The sequence below is a fragment of the Salmo salar genome, chromosome 05 (genome assembly GCF_965601325.2).
Source record: "Salmo salar chromosome 05, fSalSal1, whole genome shotgun sequence".
Classification (NCBI taxonomy): Eukaryota; Metazoa; Chordata; class Actinopteri; order Salmoniformes; family Salmonidae; genus Salmo; species Salmo salar.
Window position 1 is genome coordinate 18344077 of NC_138295.1, and position 22521 is coordinate 18366597.

The 22521-nt window shown below is 42.7% G+C and overlaps 1 protein-coding gene across 3 annotated transcripts; it reads right to left on the reverse strand.

The window, feature by feature from the left end:
• Positions 1-54: 54 nt before the first annotated feature.
• LOC106604390 (nuclear RNA export factor 1) lies at positions 55-22348 on the reverse strand. 3 transcript variants are annotated; one of them, XM_045717958.2, is made up of 21 exons: positions 21934-22348; positions 21105-21161; positions 20121-20352; positions 19851-19983; positions 19681-19764; positions 19134-19238; positions 18764-18844; positions 18593-18662; positions 18412-18500; positions 18213-18320; positions 17897-18006; positions 17662-17698; positions 17508-17576; positions 17351-17406; positions 12840-12944; positions 12697-12755; positions 12460-12575; positions 12236-12351; positions 11859-12041; positions 591-651; positions 55-478 (listed from the first exon to the last, which is right to left on the reverse strand). In XM_045717958.2, exons 1-21 carry the CDS (start codon positions 21992-21994, stop codon positions 440-442), a joined length of 1971 nt encoding a protein of 656 aa, XP_045573914.1. In that variant the 5' UTR covers positions 21995-22348; the 3' UTR covers positions 55-439. The 3 variants fall into 3 exon arrangements, with proteins under 3 accessions (XP_045573914.1, XP_014054440.1, XP_014054441.1); XM_014198965.3 differs by having other exon boundaries at positions 19851-19995; positions 21934-22347; XM_014198966.3 differs by lacking the exons at positions 21105-21161; positions 21934-22348 and adding an exon at positions 21226-21515 and having other exon boundaries at positions 19851-19995.
• Between the last annotated feature and the right edge of the window lie 173 nt (positions 22349-22521).

Sequence of the window (22521 nt, forward strand, 5' to 3'; positions counted from 1 at the left end):
AACGCGACCGGTATCTGTACGTGTGGTACTACTGTCATCCAGTGATAGTCATAATTTTGCTGTGGAATACAATTTATTTTCAGAGAATGTGTGAATTTGATACATTTTCATAACAAACAATCTTGAAAACAGGTTGAACACAAATTCAAAACCAATTGCTTTTTCTTTTACTGTATTACAATGAAAACATGACTTTAAACTAAGGTTACAATAACCAAGATTTTATCATAACATCAGTCATCAAGTCAAACAACCTTGACACTGTTACTAAAACAATGGAGCAGAAAGTCATTGTTGTGGACATTATCTTTCTACTTCAGTAAAACAACAAAGAATAAAGGATAAAACCAAAACCCATAAAATATATACAATTCTATTCTTGTCCAATTCTTAACAGAAAATCTAATGTTCACTATCAACAGCATGTATTCTTCCAACTTCACTTTATAAAAGCGACATCTGGAATCTTGCCTTCAATCTGAGGGAGACGGAGGGGAGAAAAACAACATTTAGTTGGACAAAGTGAAAAACTCAGAATATGCATGTATTTAATCAAACTTTTATTTGACATTTTATTCATGATACTTTACTTTTAATTGTGTGAAGATCTGTGCAGCTTTGTTGAAATCCCACTCATTGTCCTGAAGACACCTGACACAGAGAGAACGTCACAGTGAATGTTTGGCCCAGAGTCGTCTGGGTTAGGAAGAATTTGGCCGGCAGGGATATCCTTGTCTCATCGCACACTAGCGACTCCTGTGGTGGGCCGGGCGCAGTGCACGCTGACCAGGTTGCCAGGTGTACGGTGTTTCCTCCGACACATTGGTGCGGCTGGCTTCCGGGTTGGATGTGCATTGTGTCAAGAAGCAGTGCGGCTTGGTTGGGTTGTGTTTCGGAGGACGCATGGCAGTTGCAGCGATGAGACAAGACTGTAACTACTACCAATTGGATACCACGAAAGAGAGAAAAATGGTTAAAAAAAAATCAACAAAAAATAAATAAATTGACCCTCTGTCAAACAAGCACACACAGGGTGTGTTCGAGCAGTAACAACGCTAACACAGCTGACAGTAGAGGACGATGGGGGAGGTGCATCTATGACAGCCAAAAGTCGGACACTGTTGTGGTTGACCTACAGCAAGGCTCTGTGCAACATTTTGCAATTTTTTATAAAAGCTTATCTTTGTAATGTCAAAATAAACACGTCTCCAATTTTCAACCTGTGATACAATTGAGACATGGATTGTGTATGTGTGCCATTCAGAGGGTGAAGGGGCAAGACAAAATACTTAAGTGACTTTGAGGTATGGTAGTAGGTGCCGGGCGTGTGTCAAGAACTACAACGCTGCTGGGTTCTTCACTCAACATTTTCCCGTATGTATCAAGAAATGGTCCACCACCCAAAGAACATCCAGCCAACTTGATACAACTGTGGGAAGCATTAGAGTCAACATGGGCCAGCACACCTTGTAGAGTCCATGCCGCAATGAATTGAGGCTGTTCCTAATGTTTCGTACACTCAGTATATTCATAGGTTGCACCTCCGTCACGTCATGCCATTGTTATGAATGTTCTCAAGCCGCCCTCTATCGGCAGCGCCATAGTGGTGCCCTAAAGTGGTGATAAGCCCAGTCATTCTGGACGGAGGCTAACTACTGTTGTCTAAATTACACTATAGAGCCTGGAAATACAATGACATTGCTAAAGTTGTGAAATATTTGGTAGGAAACAACTTTGCCAGGATTATGTCATCAAATTTACTTTAGACAGATGGCAATGTTGTCATTAGCTAGCAAAATTCGTCAAAAATAGCTAGCAGTGCTAACGTTAGCTAGCTAAGATCCAGTGGCCTCCCTCTCAATCTTAGCTAACGTTATAGCACAGATAGAACAATGAGACATATTTCACTGGATGTATAAATGTGAAGCATCCACTTGGCGTTTCCACTCACTACCAAATAGGGTAGTGAGATGAAGCCCACTGGCGGGCAATGGAACGAGATAGATTTTGGCCGACATTCGGCAAATTTTCTCATGTATGAAACATTTGATCTCAATACAGTTTTCTGTTCCCCAAACTCAAATCTGTTATGAACAGAGTGGACCCTTTGCAAACATTTTTTTTAAATTGCGTTGTTTAGGAGTGCAAAGGTGAATTGAGTTACTGCACACGCACACTTCAGAGTATGTGTTCCCTGTTACTTCCGGCGCCGACAGAGATGGCCGCCTCGCTTCGCGTTCCTAGGAAACTATGCAGTATTTCGTTTTTTTATGTATTATTTCTTACATTGTTACCCCAGTCGGGAGGAACTATTGGATATAAGAGCAACGTCAACTCACCAACATTACGACCAGGAATACGACTTTCCCGAAGCGGATCCTCTGTTTGGCCCACCACCCAGGACAATGGATCGGATCCCAGCCGGCGAGCCAAAACAACGGCGCCGCAGAAGAAGGGGCAGACAGAGCGGTCTTCTGGTCAGGCTCCGTAGACGGGCACATCGCGCACCGCTCCCGAGCATACTAGTCGCCAATGTCCAGTCTCTTGACAACAAGGTTGACGAAATCCGAGCAAGGGTAGCATTCCAGAGAGACATCCGAGACTGTAACGTTCTTTGTTTCATGGAAACATGGCTCACTCAAGACACGCTATCGGAGTCGGTACAGCCACCTGGTTTCTTCACGCGTCGCACCGTCAGAAACAAGCATCTCTCTGGTAAGAAGAAGGGCGGGGGTGTATGCCTTATGATTAACGAGACGTGGTGTGATCATAACAACATACAGGAACTCAAGTCCTTTTGTTCACCTGACTTAGAATTCCTCACTATCAAATGCCAACCGCATTATCTACCAAGAGAATTCTCTTCGATCATAATCACAGTCGTGTATATCCCCCCCAAGCAGACACACTGACGGCCCTGAAAGAACTTCATTGGATGTGTAAACTGCTAAACGTGTTAACCCTCTCAAGGCTGCAGGCCCAGACGGCATCCCCGGCCGCGTCCTCAGAGCATGCGCAGACCAGCTGGCTGGTGTGTTTACAGACATAGTCAATCAATCCTTATCCCAGTCTGCTGTCCCCACATGCTTCAAGAGGGCCACCATTGTTCCTGTTCCCAAGAAAGCTAAGGTAACTGAGCTAAATGACTACCACCCTGTAGCACTCACTTCCGTCATCATGAAGTGCTTTGAGAGTCTAGTCAAGGACCATATCACCTCCACCCTACCTGACACCCTAGACCCACTCCAATTTGCTTACCGCCACAATAGGTCCACAGACGACGCAATCGCCATCACACTGCCCTAACCCATCTGGACAAGAGGAATACCTATGTAAGAATGCTGTTCATCGATTACAGCTCAGCATTTAACACCATAGTACCCTCCAAACTCGTCATTAAGCTCGAGACCCCTGTGCAACTGGGTCCTGGACTTCCTGACGGGCCGCCCCCAGGTGGTGAGGGTAGGTAACAACATCTCCACCCCGCTGATCCTCAACACTGGGTCCCCACAAGGGTGCGTTCTCAGCCCTCTACTGTACTCCCTGTTCACTCATGACTGCGTGGCCATGCACGCCTCCGACTCAATCATCAAGTTTGCAGACGACACTACAGTGGTAGACTTGATTACCAACAACGACGAGACGGCCTACAGGGAGGAGGTGAGGGCCCTCGGAGTGTGGTGTCAGGAAAATAACCTCACACTCAATGTCAACAAAACAAAGGAGATGATCGTGGACTTCAGGAAACAGCAGAGGGAGCAGCCCCCTATCTATATTGATTGAGTAGTGGAGAGGGTGGAGAGTTAAGTTCCTCGGCGTACACATCACGGACAAACTGAAATGGTCCACCCACACAGACAGCGTGGTGAAGAAGGCGCAGCAGCGCCTCTTCAACCTCAGGAGGCTGTATCACCGCCTGGTACGGCAGCTGCTCCGCCCATAACCGGAAGGCTCTCCAGAGGGTAGTGAGGTCTGCACAACGCATCACCGGGGGCAAACTACCTGTCCTCCAGGACACCTACACCACCCGATGTCACAGGAAGGCCAAAAAGATCATCAAGGACAACAACCACCCGAGCCACTGCCTGTTCACCCCGCTATCATCCAGAAGGCGAGGTCAGTACAGGTGCATCAAAGCGGGGACCGAGAGACTGAAAAACAGCTTCTATCTCAAGGTCATCAGACTGTTAAACAGCCATCACTAACATTGAGTGGCTGCTGCCAACATACTGACTCAACTCCACCCACTTTAATAATGGTAAAATTGATGTAACCAATTTATCACTAGCCATTTTATATGATATAATGTTTACTTACCCTACATTACTCATCTCTTATGTATATACTGCACGCTATACCATCTACTGCATCTTGCCATCTGATGTAATTAAATGTATCACTAGCCACTTTAAACAATGCCACTTTATATAATGTTCTCATACCCTACATTGCTCATCTCATATGTATATACTGTACGCTATACCATCTACTGCATCTTGCCATCTTGATGTAATGTATCACTAGCCACTTTAAACAATGTCACTTCATTTAATGTATTCATACCCTGCATTGCTCATCTCATATGTATATACTGTACTCTATACCATCTACTGCATCTTGCCTATGCCGTTCGGCCATCACTCATTTATATATTTTTATGTACATATTCGTATTCATTCCTTTACACTTGTGTGTATGAGGTAGTTGTGAAATTGTTAGGTTATATTACTTGTTAGATATTACTGCATGGTCGGAACTAGAAGCACAAGCATTTCACTACACTTGCATTAACACCTGCTAACCATGTGTATGTGACAAATACATTTGATTTGATTTAATGAAAATATGCAGATGATGCTAGAATGTGCCAATAGGATCTCGCTAGCTCGTGCTTGGCCCTGCCCCCTCCTTGCTTGTTCTGCCCACTATGGCTCATTTGTTCCCATTGGAAAAGACAGACTGTGGTTTATCTTGGATTAGTTATAAAAATCTTTGTGCATCTAAAGTCATTCTGGTGAAATCAAAATGATGACAAAAGGTTTTCCTACTAATTGTTTGCCTCCTTTCGAATGTCATTGTATTTCCAAGCCACTGTAATGCACTTTGGATAATCTCCATTAGCGCTCATTGACGATGCGTTAAGTAGAATGCTCAGTCAGGCATCAGTTCAAAACAAACATTCAAAACAATAGTGACAACATGCAACCCATGAATAGGGAGTAGAAAATACCATGGCAGAAGTACAAGTTAATTGAGGTAGCTATGTACTGTACATATAGGTAGGGGTCAAGTGACTAGGCAACAGGATAGACAAGACAGTAACAGAAGCGTATGTATGTGTGGCGTCAGTATGCATGTATGTGGGCGTATGTAGTGTGTATGTTGGAGTGTCAGTCTAAGTATATAAGAGTGTGGGTAGAGTCAGTTTAAGAGAGGGTAAATGCAGGTAGTCCGAGTAGACATTTGATTAGCTAATTAGCAGTCTTGCTTTGAAGTTTCATGGCTTGGGGGTAAAATGTGCTTAGGGTTGTTCACCGCTTGCTGTGTGGTAGCAGAGAGAACAGTCTGTGGCTGGAGTCAGATTTTTTTGGGGCCTTCTTGACACCGCCTGGTATAGAGGTCCTGGAACGGCAGGGAGCTTGGCCTCAGTGATGTACTGGGCCGTACGCACTACCCACTGTAACTCTGTAGATGCTAAGAGGCTGACTACACCGCTCGTGTCGCGTTGCAAAATCAATTTATAAATCTATTTTATTCAATTATTGCACCCACCCTGCTTGCGCGCCAACGAGCGTCTGCGTTGCCAAGGGCTAAAATAGAAGTCAGTTCTATTTCTGACACAGATTGAGCTGCAAGTCCTGCCTCTCCCATCTCCTCATTGGTCTATAGAAGCAGGTACCCACGTGCCATCTCCTCATTGGTTATACCCACGTGGGTTACTGAAAGACGAATGAGGTCAGTGACGGCAATGCACCTAATTTATGAAAATTGCCAATCGCAATATAAAGTCAAGAGAAGAAAAGGCCTAGGAGAGATGACTAGAAACGATTCGGTTGACCGTTTTATGTGTGGATTAATTGTCGGAGTAGAGGACCTTGTGCATTTCAGGTAAAATAACAACTCAATGTTTATATCCCAGGACAAGTTAGCTAGCAACAGCAAGCTAGCTAAATAGGACAAATTAACTAGCAAGTGGAAACTAGCTAGCTAAATTGCCATACATGTTTAATGCTTTTCGACCTGTCCCCAAATTAATATAATTGGTTCAGAGTTTGTTTGATATTTTAACCTGCGTGTCGTGATCGCGTTTGGTGTGGGGGGACAAAATACATTTATGCACGATGGCGCACATGCGCAGCCGGTTTCGGTTCCGTGTAAGCGTTGCCATACCAAGCGGTGACGCAGCCAGTCAAGATGCTCTCAATGTTGCAGCTGTATACCTTTGAGGATCCGAGGGCCCATGCCAAATCTTTTCAGCCTCCTGAGGGAGAAGAGGCATTGTTGTGCCCTCTAAGACAACTGTCAAAGCTGATGTGCATACCTATATAACAAAGGTACATGACGTATTATCTGTAAGGATTAGACACAATCGTTGATTTTGCTTATGTCATTGACAGTGATGCAAATGAATACAAATAGTAGAATTATGCCATACTTTTATTTTGAAGGCTAACCGCAAAGTCCACTATTGAGGCTAATCCTTATTGTGGCTAGCTTCACATAGATGGGTCCGACCACCATTAATCAAATAAGAACTGTCTTATAAATTAGGGTTATTTTAGATGATGACACCTAGCTATATAGTTAGCTAGCTAGCTTTTTTTTTATGACCAGTACTGTAGGTGCGCAAGACAACTTTACCAGCGTCATAGCATATGCGTCAATGAATCGTTGACACATATGAAATACGAGTGAGTGTAATCAATGTGTAATAACTACGTAAAAAATGTATGAACACGCCAAATTATTATGTGATGTGTAGTCATATTCAGGTCCTGATTGGTCAAAAAGCTTATTTGACACGCCAAATTGTGTTATTTGATACGTCAAAGTGTTAAATAGTATATTTTTTGACATGCAAAGACCCAAACGGCGTTCCATAGAAATCCTGGTTAAGAATGAAATGACTGAACAAATGAACAACGAAACAGCACAGCAAGTAAGTGAAAGAAATAGGTTTTGATTATGTTTTACTGGTAATGGGGACATACTTAAACGCCAACAAAATAACTTTTGGTCAATGTGGTATGTGTGTGTAACCTTTATTTAACTAGGCAAGTCAGTTAAGAACAAATTATGTTTTACAATGACGGCCTACCTCCTGCCAAACCCGGACTACGCTGGGCCAATTGTGCACCGCCCTGTGGGACTCCCAATCACGGCCGGATGTGATACAGCCTGGATTCGAACCAGGGACTGTAGTGACACCTCTTGCACGGAGATGCAGTGCCTTAGACCGCTGCGTCCATGTGTGTGTGTTAACTATTTAGCTGTACTAGAATACTTAAAATGACGCTAAAATTTTAAATATTGGTTATCGATATCATTTTTTGGGGCAAGGAAAATATTGGATATCGGTATCGGCCAAAAATGTCATATCAGTGCATCACTAGTTTGGACCATGATAGATCTTTAGTGATGTGGACACAGAGGAACTTGAAGCGCTCAAACCGCTCCACTACAGCCCCGTCACGTGCTCGGCCCTCCTTATCCTGTATTCTGCGATCAGCTCCTTTGTTTTACTGCCGTTGAGGGAGAGGTTGTTGTCCTGCCACCACACTGCCAGGTCACTGACCTCCTCCCTATAGGCTGTCTCATCGTCGTCGCTGATCAGGCCTTAATGATGGTGTTGGAGTCGTGCGTGGGTGAATAGAGAGTACAAGAGGGGACAAAGCACGCACCCCTGAGGGGCCCCCGTGTTGAGGATCAGCGTGGCGGATGTGTTGCTGCCTACACTCACCACCTTGGAGCGGCCTGTCAGGAAGTCCAGGATCCAGTTGCAGAGGAAGTGTTTAGTACCAGGAACCTTAGCTTAGTGATGAGCATTGAGGGCACTATGGTGTTGAACACTGAGCTGTAGTCAATGAAGAGCATTCTCACGAAGGTGTTCCTTTTGTCCAAGTGGGAAAGGGCAGTGTGGAATGTAGTAGAGATTGTGTGGATCTGTTAGGACGGTATGCGAATTGGAAAGGGTCCAGAGAGTCTGGGATGATGGTGTTGATGTGAGCCATGACCAGCCTTTCAAAGCACTTCATGGCTAGAGATTTGAGTGCTACGGGGTGATAGTCATTTAGACAGGTTACCTTAGCGTTCTTGGGCACAGAGACTATGGTGGTCTGCTTGAAACATGAACAGTGCCTTCACAAAGTATTCATACCCCTTGACTTATTCCACATTGTTGTTTTACAGCCTGAATTCAAAATGGATTAAAAAATATATATATTCTCACCCATCTACACACAAGACCCCATAATGACAGTGAAATTGTTTTTAGAAATGTTTGCAAATGTATTAAATTCAAAAATCTAATTTACATAAGTATTCACACCCGAGTCAAAACTTGTAGAAGAACCTTTGGCAGCGATTACAGCTGCGAGTCTTTTGGGGTAAGTCTCTAAGAGCTTTGCACACCTGGATTGTACAATATTTGCCCATTATTCTTAAAAATTATTCAAGCTCTGTCAAGTTGATTATTGCTAGACAGCCATTTAAAAAAAAGTATTGCCCTATTTTAAGACAATTTAAGTCAAAACTGTAACTAGACAACTCAAGAAGATTCAGTGTCGTCTTGGTAAGCAACTCCAGTGTAGATTTGGCCCTGTGTTTTAGGTTATTGTCCAGCTGAAAGGTGAATTAGTCTCCCAGTCTGTTGGAAAACAGGCTGAACCAGGTTTTCCTCTAGGATTTTGCCTTTGCTTATAGCTGTATTCCATTTCTTTTTATCCTAAAAAACTCCCTAGTCCTTGCCGATGACAAGCATACCCACAACATGATGCAGCCACCACCATACTTGAAAATATGAAGAGTGGTACTTAGTGATGCGTTCTGTTGGATTTGCCCCAAACATAAGGCTTTGTATTCAGGACAAAAAGTGAATTTCTTTGCCACATTTTTTGCAGTATTACTGAAGTGCTTTGTTGCAAACAGGATGCATGTTTTGGAATATTTTTTATTCTGTGCAGGCTTCCTTATTTTCACTCTGTGATTTAGGTTAGTATTGTGGAGTAACTACAATGTTGTTGATCCATCCTCAGTTATCATATCACAACCATTAAACTCTTTAACTGTTTTAAAATCCCCAGTGGCCTCATGATGAAATCCCTGAGGAGTTTACTTCCTCTCCGGCAACTGAGTTATGAAGGACGCCTGTATCTTTGTAGTGACTGGGTGTATTGATACACCATCCAAAGCCTAATAATAACAACTTCACCATGTTAAAAGGGACAGGCTGCTTTTTCATTTTTACCCATCTACCAATAGGTTCCCTTCTTTGCGAGGCATTGGAAAACCTCTCTGGTCTTTGTGGTTGAATCTGTGTTTGAAATTCACTGAGGGGCCTAACAGATAACTGTATGTGTGGGGTACAGAGATGAGGTAGTGATTCAAAAATCATGTAAAACACTATTATTGAACACAGAGTCCATGCAACTTATTATGTAACTTGTTAAGCACATTTTTACTCCTGAACAAAAATATAAAAACGCAACATGTAAAGTGTTGGTCCCATGTTTCATGAGCTGAAATAAAATATTCCAGAATTGTTCCATACGAACACAAAGTGAATTTCTCAACAACAAAAATGTACAACCCTGTTAGTGAACATTTCTACTATGCCAAGATAATCCATCCACCTGAAAGGTGTGGCATATCAAGAAGCTGATTAAACAGCATGATCATTACACAGGTGCACCTTGTGCTGGAGCCACTAAAATGTGCAGTTGTCGTCACACAACACAAAGTCACAGATGTCTCATGTTTCCGGGAGCATGCAATTGGCATGCTGACTGCAGGAAAGTCCACCAGAGCTGTTGCCAGAGAAATAAATGTTAATTTCTCTACCATAAGCCACCTAAAATGTATTTTTTTTTTAGAGAGAATTTGGCAGTATGTCCAACCGGCCTCACAACCGCAAACCACGTGTATGGAATCATGTGGGTGAGCGGTTTTCTGATAAACCTTGTGAACAGAGTGGTTCAGGTATGGGCAGGCATAAGCTATGAACACAATTGCATTTTATCGATGGCAATTTGCATGCATAGAGATTCCGTAACGAGATCCTCAGGCCCATTGTTGTGTCATTCATCCGCCGCCTACCCCTCATGTTTCAGCATGATAATGCATGGCCCCATGTCGCAAGGATCTGTACACAATTCCTGGAAGCTGAAAATGGCCCAATTCTTTCATGGCCTGTATACTCACCAGACATGTCACCCATTGAGCATCTTTGAGATACTCTGGAACGACATGTAAGACAGTGTGTTCCAGTTCCCACCAATATCCAGAAACTTTGCACAGCCATTGAAGAAGAGTGGGACAACATTCCACAGGCCACAATCAACAGCCTGATCAACTCTATGAGAAGGAGATGTGTAACACTGCATGTGGCCAATGGTGGTCACCCCAGATACTGACTGGTTTTCTAATCCACGCCCATACCTTTTTCTTTTTAAAGGTAACTGTGACCAACAGACGCATATCTGTATTCCCAGTCATGTGAAATCCCTAGATTAGGGTCTAATGAATTTATTTCAATTGACCGATTTCCTTATATGAACTGTAACTCAGTAAAATCTTTGAAAATGTTGCATGTTACTGCACTGTTGGTTAAAGGCTTGTAAGTAAGCATTTCACGGTAAGGTCTACACTTGCTGTATTCGGCGCATATGACAAATAAAGTTTGATTTGATGTTGTATTTATGTATAGTATATTTAGGCTTGCCATAAAAAGGTGTTGAATACTTATTGACTCAAGGCAGTTCAGCTTTTCATTTAGAATTAATTTGTAAAAAATTCCCAAAACATAATTGTACTTTGACATTATGGGGTATTGTGTGTAGGCCAGTGACAAAAAAAAATCTCAATTTAATCAATTTTAAATTCAGTCTGCAACACAACAAAATGTGGAAAAAGTCAAGTGATGCGAATACTTTCTGAAGGCACTACTGATGTCGTCGATGCACTTATTAATGAAGCCAGTGACTGATGTGGTAAACTCCTCAATGACATCGGATGAATCAGAGATCATATTCTAGTCTATGCTAGCGAAACAGTCCTGTAGCTTAGCATCCGCTTCATCGGACCACTTCAGAATTGAGCGTGTCACTGGTACTTCCTGCTTAAGTTTTTGCTTGTAAGCAGGAATCAGGAGGATCATTTGTCAGATTTGCCAAATGGAGGTGGAGGGAGCGCTTTGTATGAGTCTGTGTGTTGAGTAAAGGTGATCTAGATTAAATGTACTCTCCTCTGTAGTTTCATCAGGAGAGCGCCTCAAAATATCACAATTTGTACATGTCCACTGTATGAATAGTAACATTTGAATTGTGGAAAAGTTGGTTCCTGTTTCCGTCACGTCTCGGGTACCATTCGCATGGGTCAAACAAAAACACCCTAATGATTGGCTAACTAATAGTACCTCCCAGTAGCCAGGCGACGGCTGCATGGTGCAACCGGTGAGAAGAAACTGCAGCGACTTTATAAAAAACTGCATGACCTTTGATCACATGGTTTTAATAAAGGTCATGTAGTCGACATGTAGACACAAGTCGGACAATGTTTATCCCCATAATGCAACACACTTTGAAAGGCGGTGACCAATGACTTAGCAAAATTGATCCGCTTGAACATGCCCACAAACTTACTTCTGCGACCACTCAAGGTTCATGCCAGACTTGAGGGAGAAGGCGGAGAGCATCTCCTGCTGGGGGGCGGTGAGGGTGGGCACTGGGCTGCTGGAGGGAGTGGTGGCGGAAGCAGCGAACGCATGCTGGATCTCCTCTGTTGTAGCGATGCGCACAAATAGCTCGTCATTCACTATGCATAGACTGGAGAGGGAGAAACGGAAGACAAATAGTTTAAAACTATAGTTTTTATATAACTGATGCCAATATTTATTAATATTCGTTGACCATTGTTTTCGTATATCATATAAGATATCGTTTTAGCATTCTTCAGCACAGACAGTCTTATAAGAGCTTTTTAAAACCAAGATCAGGTGAACGAGGAACCTCAGAATTACCCTGAAATTCCTGCAGGAACTGCGATGAAGACCCGAGAGAAGGCCCTAACCGCGTCTTGAGATTTACCATCAACTTCTTTGAACATGCCGCTGACCGTAAAGGACAGTAACGTGGTCTACAAAAGAGAAAATTCAAGGTTTTGAAAAATAAAACTCCCATGAACAGAAGAACTGATGATAGTATTGAGAATGCTACACTAACTATCAATCAGATATTGCCTAACCGTGTAGGTGTTGACGTCTACATTGAAGGAGGCTGTGTCATGCTGAGTTTTAGGCAGCTCGTTGAGCAACGCCACCACGTTCAGCCGTGTGTGCTTCAGTAGGCGGAACCGTGTTGCTGTGGGGAGCAGATTCCAGAGGGAAGCATTTAGAAGATGCCACACATTATTACAAAAATACAACAGACAAATCTGTTGATGACAGACTTGTTAATTGTCTTAAATATTTGGAAGACTCACATGGATCTTTGAGTCGCTTTATGTTACGGCTGTCTTTATGGTAGTCTCTCAAACTACACCTATGATGAAAAATATACAAATAAATAATTAATTCCGAACTCCCACGAGCCAGACATTCAGATGGGGAAATGTGTGTGTGAGACCTGTTTGGGTTTTGACTGGAGGGCAAGCTGAGTGAGAAGGAGGCACCATCATGGTAGGCATCTAGAAGAGGCTGTCTGTTCCCAGAGTCATATACACTGTAGTACCTGTCATAGAAAAGTGATAACACTGTAGTACCGTCATAGAAAGGTTATAACACTAATATCTGCCATAGAGGTCATAACACTATAATAGCTGTCAGAGGTCATATGCATACTACCGTGCTCCACACACTCATGCATCCGAGTGCATTCTCCGGCCACGTTCTCTTGAGTACGTTCTTATGAGGACGAGTGTGGAGAATGCATAAAACATTATATTCAAGAAGAACTCGCACTCCCCCTACTGTATTACCTCCCGCGTCACCTCCCCATTCACTGAACCTTCTTCCAGACAGGATAATGGCAACAAGAGATGAAACAAGATATACAAGCAAACGTTTTACTTCAGAATGATCAGCTAGATATGTGAATCTTATTAATCTAGCTAGCCAGCTAGTTTGTATTTATTTGAATTTATGTATGTAGTTAAACATTTAAATATTACAATATATTCATAACAGATTTCACAACATATTAAGTGTGTGCCCTTACACGGAACCCAAACCGGCTGCACGCGTGTGCGCCATCGTGCATACATTTATTTTGTCCCCCCACACCAAATGTGATTACGACACGCAGGTTAAAATATCAAAACAACTCTGAACCAATTACATTAATTTGGGGACAGGTCGAAAAGCATCAAACATTTATGGCAATTTAGCTAGCTAGCTTGTACTTGCTAGCTAATTTGTTCTATTTAGCTAGCTTGCTGTTGCTAGCTAATTTGTCCTGGGATATAAACATGGGAGTTGTTATTTTACCTGAAATGCACAAGGTCCTCTACTCTGACAATTAATCCACACATAAAACGGTCAACCGAATCGTTTCTAGTCATCTCTCCTCCTTCTAGGCCTTTTCTCCTCTTGACTTTATATTGTGAATGGCAACTTTTCATAAATTAGGTGCATTACCGTCACTGACCTCATTCGTCTTTCAGTTACCCACGTAGGTATAACCAATGAGGAGATGGCACGTGGGTACCTGCTTCTATAAACCAATGAGGAGATGGGAGAGGCAGGACTTGCAGCGCAATCTGCGTCACAAATAGAACACAGAGGGTGTTCTATTTGACTTCTATTTTGGCCCTTGGCAACGCAGACGCTCGTTGGCGCACGCGAGCAGTGTGGGTGCAATAATTGAATAATATAGATTTCGACATTTATTTTGCAACGCTCGCGGTGTAGTCAGCCTGTTAGGCCTCTACTCTACCACCTCTACTCTACCACCACATATCTATAGACAAAATCCACGTGTACATGTGTGTATAGTGCATATGTTATTGTGTGTTTGTATGCATGTGTCTATGTTAGTGTTGCTTCACAGTCCCCACTGTTCCATAAGGTTTATTTCTGTTTGTAAATCAAATTTTACTGCTTGCATAGTCATGGCTCTATGTAGTACTTTACGCCTCCCATAGTCTGTTCTGGACTTGGGGAGTGTGAAGAGATCTCTGGTGGCATGTCTTGTGGGGTATGCATGAGTGTCCGAGCTGTGTGCCAGTAGTTCAAAAAGACAGCTCGGTGCATTCAACATGTCAATACCTCTCACAAATACAAGTAGTGATGAAATCAATCTCTCCTCTACTTTGAGCCAGGAGAGATTGACATGCATATTATTAATGTTAACTCTCTTTGTATATCCAAGGCCCAGCCATACTGCCCTGTTCTGAGCCAATTGCAATTTCCCTGAGTCCCTCTTTGTGGCACCTGACCATACAACTGAACAGTAGTCCAGGTGCGACAAAACTAGGGCCTGTAGGACCTGCCTTATTGATAGTGCTGTTAAGAATGCAGAGCAGCGCTTTATTATAGAGAGACTTCTCCCCATCCTAGCTACTGTTGTATCAATATGTTTTAACCATGACAGTTTACAATCCAGGGTTACTCCAAGCAGTTTAGTCTCAACTTGCTCAATTTCCACATTATTCATTACAAGATTTAGTTGAGGTTTTGGATTTAGTGAATGATTTGTCCCAAATACAATGCCTTTAGTTTTTTTAATATTTAGGACTAACTTATTCCTTGCCAACCATTCTGAAACTAACTGCAGCTCTTTGTTAAGTGTTGCTGTCATTTCAGTCGCTGACGTGTAGTGTTGAGTCATCCGCATACATAGACACGCTGGCTTTACTCAAAGCCAGTGGCATGTCGTTAGTCAAGATTGAAAAAAGTAAAGGGGCCTAGATAGCTGCCCTGGGGAATTCCTGAATCCACTTGGATTTTGTTGGAGAGGCTTCCATTAAAGAACACCCTCTGTGTTCTATTAGACAGAACTTTTTATCCACAATATAGCAGGGGGTGTAAAGCCATAATGCATACGTTTTTCCAGCAACAGACTATGATTGATAATGTCAAAAGCCGCACTGAATTTGAACAAAACAGCCCCCCCAATTTCTTTTTAGCATTTTCTCTCAGCCAATCAGTCATTTGTGTAAGTGATGTGCTTGCTGAATGTCCTACCCTATAAGTGTGCTGAAAAAATAGCATTGTATCTGGTCAAACACAATATTTTCCAAAATGTACTATGGGTTGGTAACAGGCTGATTGGTAGGCTATTTGAGCCATTAAAGGGGCTTTACTATTTTAGGTAGGGGAATGACTTTTGCTTCCCTCCAGGCCTGAGGGCACACACTTCTAGTAGGCTTAAATTGAAGATATGGCAAATAGCAGTGGCAATATTGTCCGCTATTATCCTCAGTAATTTTCCATCCAAGTTGTCAGACCCCAGTGGCTTGTCATTGTTGATAGACAACAATAGATTGTTCACTTCTTCCACACTCACTTTACAGAATTCAAAATTACAATGCTTGTCTTTCATAATTTGGTCAGATATACTTGGATGTGTAGTGTCAGCGTTTGTTGCTGGCATGTCATGCCTAAGTTTGCTAATCTTGCCATTGAAAAAAACATGAAAGTAGTTCGCAATATCAGTGGGTTTTGTGACGAATGAGCTATCTGTTTCAATGAATGATGGAGCAACATTTGCCTTTTTGCCCAAGATTTCATTTAAGGTGCTCCGAAGCTTTTTAATATATTCATCTTTGTTTCATAGTGTAGTTTCTTCTTCTTTTTATTCAGTTTAGTCACAGGATTTCTCAATTTGCAGTACGTTTGCCAAATCGGTTGTACAGCCAGACCTATTTGCCACCTCTTTTGCCTCATTCCTCTCAACCATACCATTTTTAAATTCCTCATCAATCCACAGGGATTTAACAGTTTTTACAGTCATTTTCTTAATGGGTGCGTGCTTATCAGTAACTGGGATAAGCAATTTCATAAATATGTCAAGTGCAGCGTCTGGTTGCTCGTCATTACACACCATGGACCAACAAATTCTTCACATCAACAACATAGGAATCACTACAAAACTTATTGTATGACCTCTTATACACAATATTAGGCCCAGCCTTTGGAACTTTGGTTTTCCTAAATATGGCTTCTATATTGTGATCACTATATCCGAGGGATTTGTATACTGCTTTCAAACAAATTTCTGCAGCATTAGTAAAGATATGATCAATACATGTTGATGATTTCATTCCTATACTCTTTTTAACTACCCTGGTAGGTTGATTGATTGATAACCTGAACCAGGTTGCAGGCACTAGTTATAGTTTGAAGCTTTCTCTTGAGTGGGCAGCCTGATGAAAGCCAGGCAATATTTAAATCAATTAGATAAAAAATTTGTTAAACAAGCAAAAATGACTTAAAACTAATGTTATGCAAGGTAGTGGTACATTTTTCTTGGGTAGCTACCAATTCTTTGTGGCTAGCTAGCTAGCCAGCCCTATTAACTTACTATGGACTTACCCATTAACTGAACCGTCTTCCAGCCATGACAATGGCAATAAAGACGAAACAAGACATACACAAAGCAACCGTTTTACTTCATAACTATCTGCTAGCTATATGTGAATAGTAATAATGTATCTAACCAGATAGCTTAACAGGGAAAATGATCACAAACAAATATTATGCAAGATATATGTCAATTCTTCGTGGCTAGCTAACAGTAGTAGCTAGCCAGTTAGCCCTATTGACATATTATGGGCTTGCGATCTACGGAACGTAGGCAGGTTAACATGCCGAAATGAAACACCATGTATTTATTAACGTATCAAGATCAAATATTGTAGTCAGGCAACATATGATTTGTGAATAGGCAACATTTTCTCTCGCTTCTGCTCAAATAAAAAGCTTGTGTCGATGCATGCTTCAAAATATGCACGTACGGAGTACGCATTCGAGATGTGCCCTCCATGCTTCGTTTCGCATACTTTGATTTGGACTGCTTTGCTCGGAAGTATGCATTTTGAGAAGCACGCACTGTGTTACCTGTCTTAGAGGTGACAAATATATCCTTTATGAAGGAATATACTTGAATCTTGACAAAAGATATGTGAATACACTTACTGTTGCAGGAAATGCAAGATGAGGACCTTGATTTCTTCTGAACCGAAGTAGCTACCCTGCATTGGTCAAAGAAAAGAGTATCTGTCAGAATCAACCAAGCGAACAAACTGAATCAAGTGCATTTTTTTGTTATTCTGTGAACCAAAACGGACCAGACCTTGCAGGGGGGGGTAGTGGTGGGTGTTACCACTTCAAACACTATCGGCGGGGGGAGGTCATGACCATCCTACAGAACAACAACAGGAAATAAACAAACAAATCAAATGCAGTCAAAGATGGAGAGGATCAGAGAAGAAAAGAGAACATCTTACCAGTTTGAGTAGCCGGGGAAACCTCTCCCTGATAGCACTGGTGGCCATGTTCACCATGGAGAGGGAACAAGAACAGAGAAGTCACATCCCACCTCACACACTCACTCAACGTAAAGGCCACGGCATCCACCGGACTGCGGCATCCACCGGACTATGTCAGTGCTCCCATCTACCTACTAACTAACACACACAGCCTAACCCCCACACAGCCTATCCCCCAGGCTCAGAGACTGACCTGATGTAGGTGAGCTGGTCCTTGAACTGGTCACACAGTGGGTTACGGTCCAACCACAGCTCAACCAGCTTCAAACCCTTCAACCTATCCAGCTCCTTCTCTGACTTCAACTGAGAGGAAGATGGAGAAAGAAAAAAGAGAATCGAGTGGGAAAAGGTTAAGCGAGTGAGCAGATTCAGGGGCAAATCCTAATTTGTAATCTCCCATTGATATTAATGCATGACGAAGTAAAAATGTGATGTGGAAGTTAGGATTCGCCCCCCAAATGAATAGACAAGGTTAGAGATTAGGGTTAAGGGTCAGTCTCTTCTCTCACCTCATTGTGGGAGAGGTTGAGGATCTTCAGGTGTGGGGCCTTGCTTATCAGATCTGCCACATCTTCCAGTTTATACAGCTTGTTATTGCTCAAGTTCAGACACACCAGCTGAGATAAGAGAAGAGGAGAAGAGATCTACACATTTTAGCACTACACACTAAAACTGTATGGGTATAGATTGGTATTATTATACTATTACCTCAGGGATGTTTTCCTCAATGATCTTGACCACAGCATCCATAAAGGTCTTTCTGCTCAAGATCGCCCTGATGTTCTGAGACACCAAGTCTGAAACAGAGGTACATACCTCATTTTAGACCAGGACAGAGGAAGATAGAAACAGTGGTTAGTTTGAATCTCCAGGTAGTATGGGGTGCTACCTGGGTCAGTACGGATGTTGTTCAGGTCCAGTGCTCGCTGGGAGCCATCAAAACGCTTGGCCATGCATTGCTGAGAGAGATATTACAGAAGTTACTCATATTCATCTGTAAATATCCATCCATATTATTTTCCAACTTTCTCCATCGCTCCCCCCTCCCTCCATCTCTCACCTTTAAGTGCTCCATGTCTTCAGGCTTCAGTTGGGTGTTGAGGATGGCGGGAGGAGGACAGGGGTTCATCAGCACTATCACCTAGAGAGGAGAGGGGAGTGGAGGTGTGTAAGTAGTAACTTCAAAAAATCCTTCTGTACAAAAATCTTTACATCATGCAACAATTTTACTGAGTGTCAGTTCATATCAATCAATAGAGATTAATAAATCAATTAGGCCCAAATCTATGGGTTTCACATGACTGGGCAGGGGCACAGCCATGGGGGGGTCTGGGGAGCCAGGCCCACCCACTGGGGAGCCAGGGCCCAGCCAATCAGAATGAGTTTCTCCACAAAAGGACTTTATTACAGACATAAATACTCCTCAGCACCTTGTAGCCCTCAGTGTCTGTGATTTGGCGAGAGACTCTGCACAGTGCGTTGGCTGTGCAGGCATCCTCGAGGTAGAACTGGGCTTTATGGCCTTCAATCTGGTACTGAAAGGGATGGATGGGGGGGCGAGAGCAAGAGAGAGAGAGATAAACAATACTAATACTTAAATACACTTGTAAATATCCTCAACACTTCTATATATTTTTTTTTACCTTTAACTAGGCAAGTCAGTTAAGAACAAAATCTTATTTTCAATGATGGCCTAGGAACAGTGGGTTAACTGCCTTGTTCAGGGGCAGAACGACATATTTTTACCTTGTCAGCTCAGGGATTCGATCTTGCAACCTTTCGGTTACAAGTTCAACGCTCTAACCACTAGGCTACATGCCGCCCCGGCTTAATAGACAAACAATAGACAGACATACATGTACTTGTATTGATTTCAAAGCATACATTAGACTCCTCTATCCCAGTGATCAGAAAAACAACATTTAACCCATCAGTCAAGTCCTATGATCATGGCTGGGCTGTCTGCCAGCAACTTACCTGAACAGGTGTGAAGGGTACGGAGCACAGGTTCTGTAAAGCCGTCAGCAGCCATTTCTTGTCGTATTTCCTCCCATAGGGAATCTGCCAGAGACAGCAGTTAGTTGACTATAAAATACTTTATCATAATGAAATAGATACTTGTCATGCTCTTTGTTAAAGATACTCACAATCATCTTGTACCAACTTCTCTTGTCTTTTCCTCCTCCGTCTCCTTCTCTCCCTCCTCCACCTCCTCCTTTGTAGCCCCCAGCTCCTCTTCTGTCTCGGTCAAATTGTCCATCGCCTTTCCAATTCGGCCACCTGTACGGGTTGCTAAGAGGTCAGAGTGCACAGTGTTACGTGACAAAGAATCATCTCACAAAACATGTTTATTTATAGACAGTAACAGAAAATCTTATCGCTGCTATGTAACAGTTGTAGTATGCAATCTCACTCACAATCTGCGGTGAGAGCTGCCATCCTGTGGGCTCCCGCTGTTCATAGTTACGTCTACATAGTTATCTTCGAACCGGACCCGAGGTCCTGGTCCAGGGCCCCTGAACCCACCCATTTGGCCCCCTCGAGGCCTCTGCTGCCTGGCCGGACCGTCGTAGTAGATTGGGCCCCTAAAGGGGCCCCGACTCATACGGCCCCCCCAGAACTGAGGGCCCGCGACTCTGTTGTCATGCTCTGGGGGAGGGAGAGAGAGAGAGAGGATGGATCATCATAAACAACTTCGTACGGGCAATCTTCTGGTATGAATATCTGTTTATGCATATACATTATCATGTTGTTATTATTACCAACACATTTGTAGATGATTCATCACATAACTGTATATTTACAAATGGTGACTAAAGTAGCTCCTAATATTTTGTGATAAATGGCACAAATACTTCTGAATCTGCATTTAAAATATTGAGCATGTCTCAATCTGACCAACTGACCAAAAGTTACCAGTGTTGCAAAATGTGTCCCTATATTTATTTAGCAAGTTTTCAGACCCCTACAGATACTTTTATTGGTAAAGGCTAGCGACAAATTCAGCTACTTTTCAGGCTGCCTTTGGTGAATTTTTCCGACTTAATTTAGCAGCAAACGAGATTGGAAGAAGTTGTCTGTGCAACAGCAGTCACCACAATGGTGCACTCACAGGCAGAGAAGCACAAGGGGAGGGGGTGTGCAGTGGGCGAAAAAATGTCGTGCTGCAGCAAGGCAGTGGGCAAAACATAATCTACTGACAAATCAAGGAGCCAATCGCGATTCTCACTAAAAAATAATTGCCAACACTGTATGGGTAGCCAGGTGTGCTTGGGGTTGTTTTTGAATCGGGATGTGGCCTAAAAAGTCTGTGTCACACGTCGGTCACAGAAAACGTAAACGACTGTCCTGTCCCCATATGCCAATCGCCTCACTTATTTGTTTACACTTCGGCGTTTTACCTCCTGGTAGCTTGCCTTTGCGCGTGACATCTCTCTGGACGACAACTCCCTCCTGATCTAGGCAGAGGAGGAAAACAACTGTTGAGAAGCAGATTTGAAGCTTTGTTCCGGGGTAACTTACCACTGTAGAACCGGCCACCGTCCGCCATACTCCACTGTCAGTGTCAGATACAAAACACAACCCTGGGTGACAGTATATCAAGCGCTGCGACTATAGGCTACTTCAGACGAACATAAATCAAAACGAGTGAAAAATAGATATTTAAAAATATAGAACTCTGTTCCAAAAGGTGAAGGAAATGTGGTTATAAATTGTGTCCCACTGCATTGCTCTATGGAAATCTAGCTACTGTTCTGCACTTTAACAGAAACGTAAACACTGCGGTTTAGAACTACATATACCATGCTCACTAGCTTCCGGGACGCGCGCAATTGCATTTGCCAGCGCAGAGCCCACCGCAGTGGTACGAGGGTCATGGCTAGAAGGGATCCAGATTTTGTCAAATTAACGTCAAAGGTACAACAACAAAAATCATTTGACCTACTAACTATAATCCCAGTACGTCTCTTATCTGCAGCGTAAATTATCCTAACCTGCTACGAAAAGTCAAATAAAACGTTACTAGTAATTTGACAACAGCTGAATCCCATGACCTGGTAGGAGTGGAATCCATTTGAAGGGAGCTGTTTTCAACCTGACAGTTCAGGCAAACGTAATAAACATTTATTTAAATACCCATTACATTGGTTGACTAAACTATTAAACACAGAAGTTGCCTTAAAAAGACTTGCTAGCGAAAGCTAACGTTAGCTTGCTAATTAGCCATACCTTGGTCAAATCGGACACGTGCGACCACAGCCAGGTTGGGGTACCATTTTCGGAAGGTCATATTGAGTCTTGCAAAGTTACCGAGTACTGTCACCAAATTATCTGAACAAATGCAATTTATTTTATATACATGGGTTGCTGGTTAACTTCACTTGTGCAGTTTAAAAGTTTGCTAGCTAGAAAATTGGAGAAACGTCAACGTTGCTCTGGTGATGCATCATTTTGCAGTGCAAATCAATTATTTACCACATCTAAACAATGCTTGATCAAAACTAAATATTAGTCTAAGTGTTTAGTTTTAGCAATATAAGTTGTGACGATGAAAAGAAATGGCGACTACAATATCAAATTTGCGATAGGAACCAAATTGATAGTGCCCTGTCCGCAGACGGACCCTCCTGATAACTTTAAACAATGCCCCCTTGTGCGTGGTTTGAGCATGCGCGCTACCTTCAAGGTAAGAGGACTCAGGGACATCCACTGAGCAGTAAAGACAATTCCTGGCAACTTTGCCCACATGCGACACAGATGTAATGCTGCAAACGTGTAATTAAATGAAATACCCTGTTTTTGTTGGCTGCATCTGTT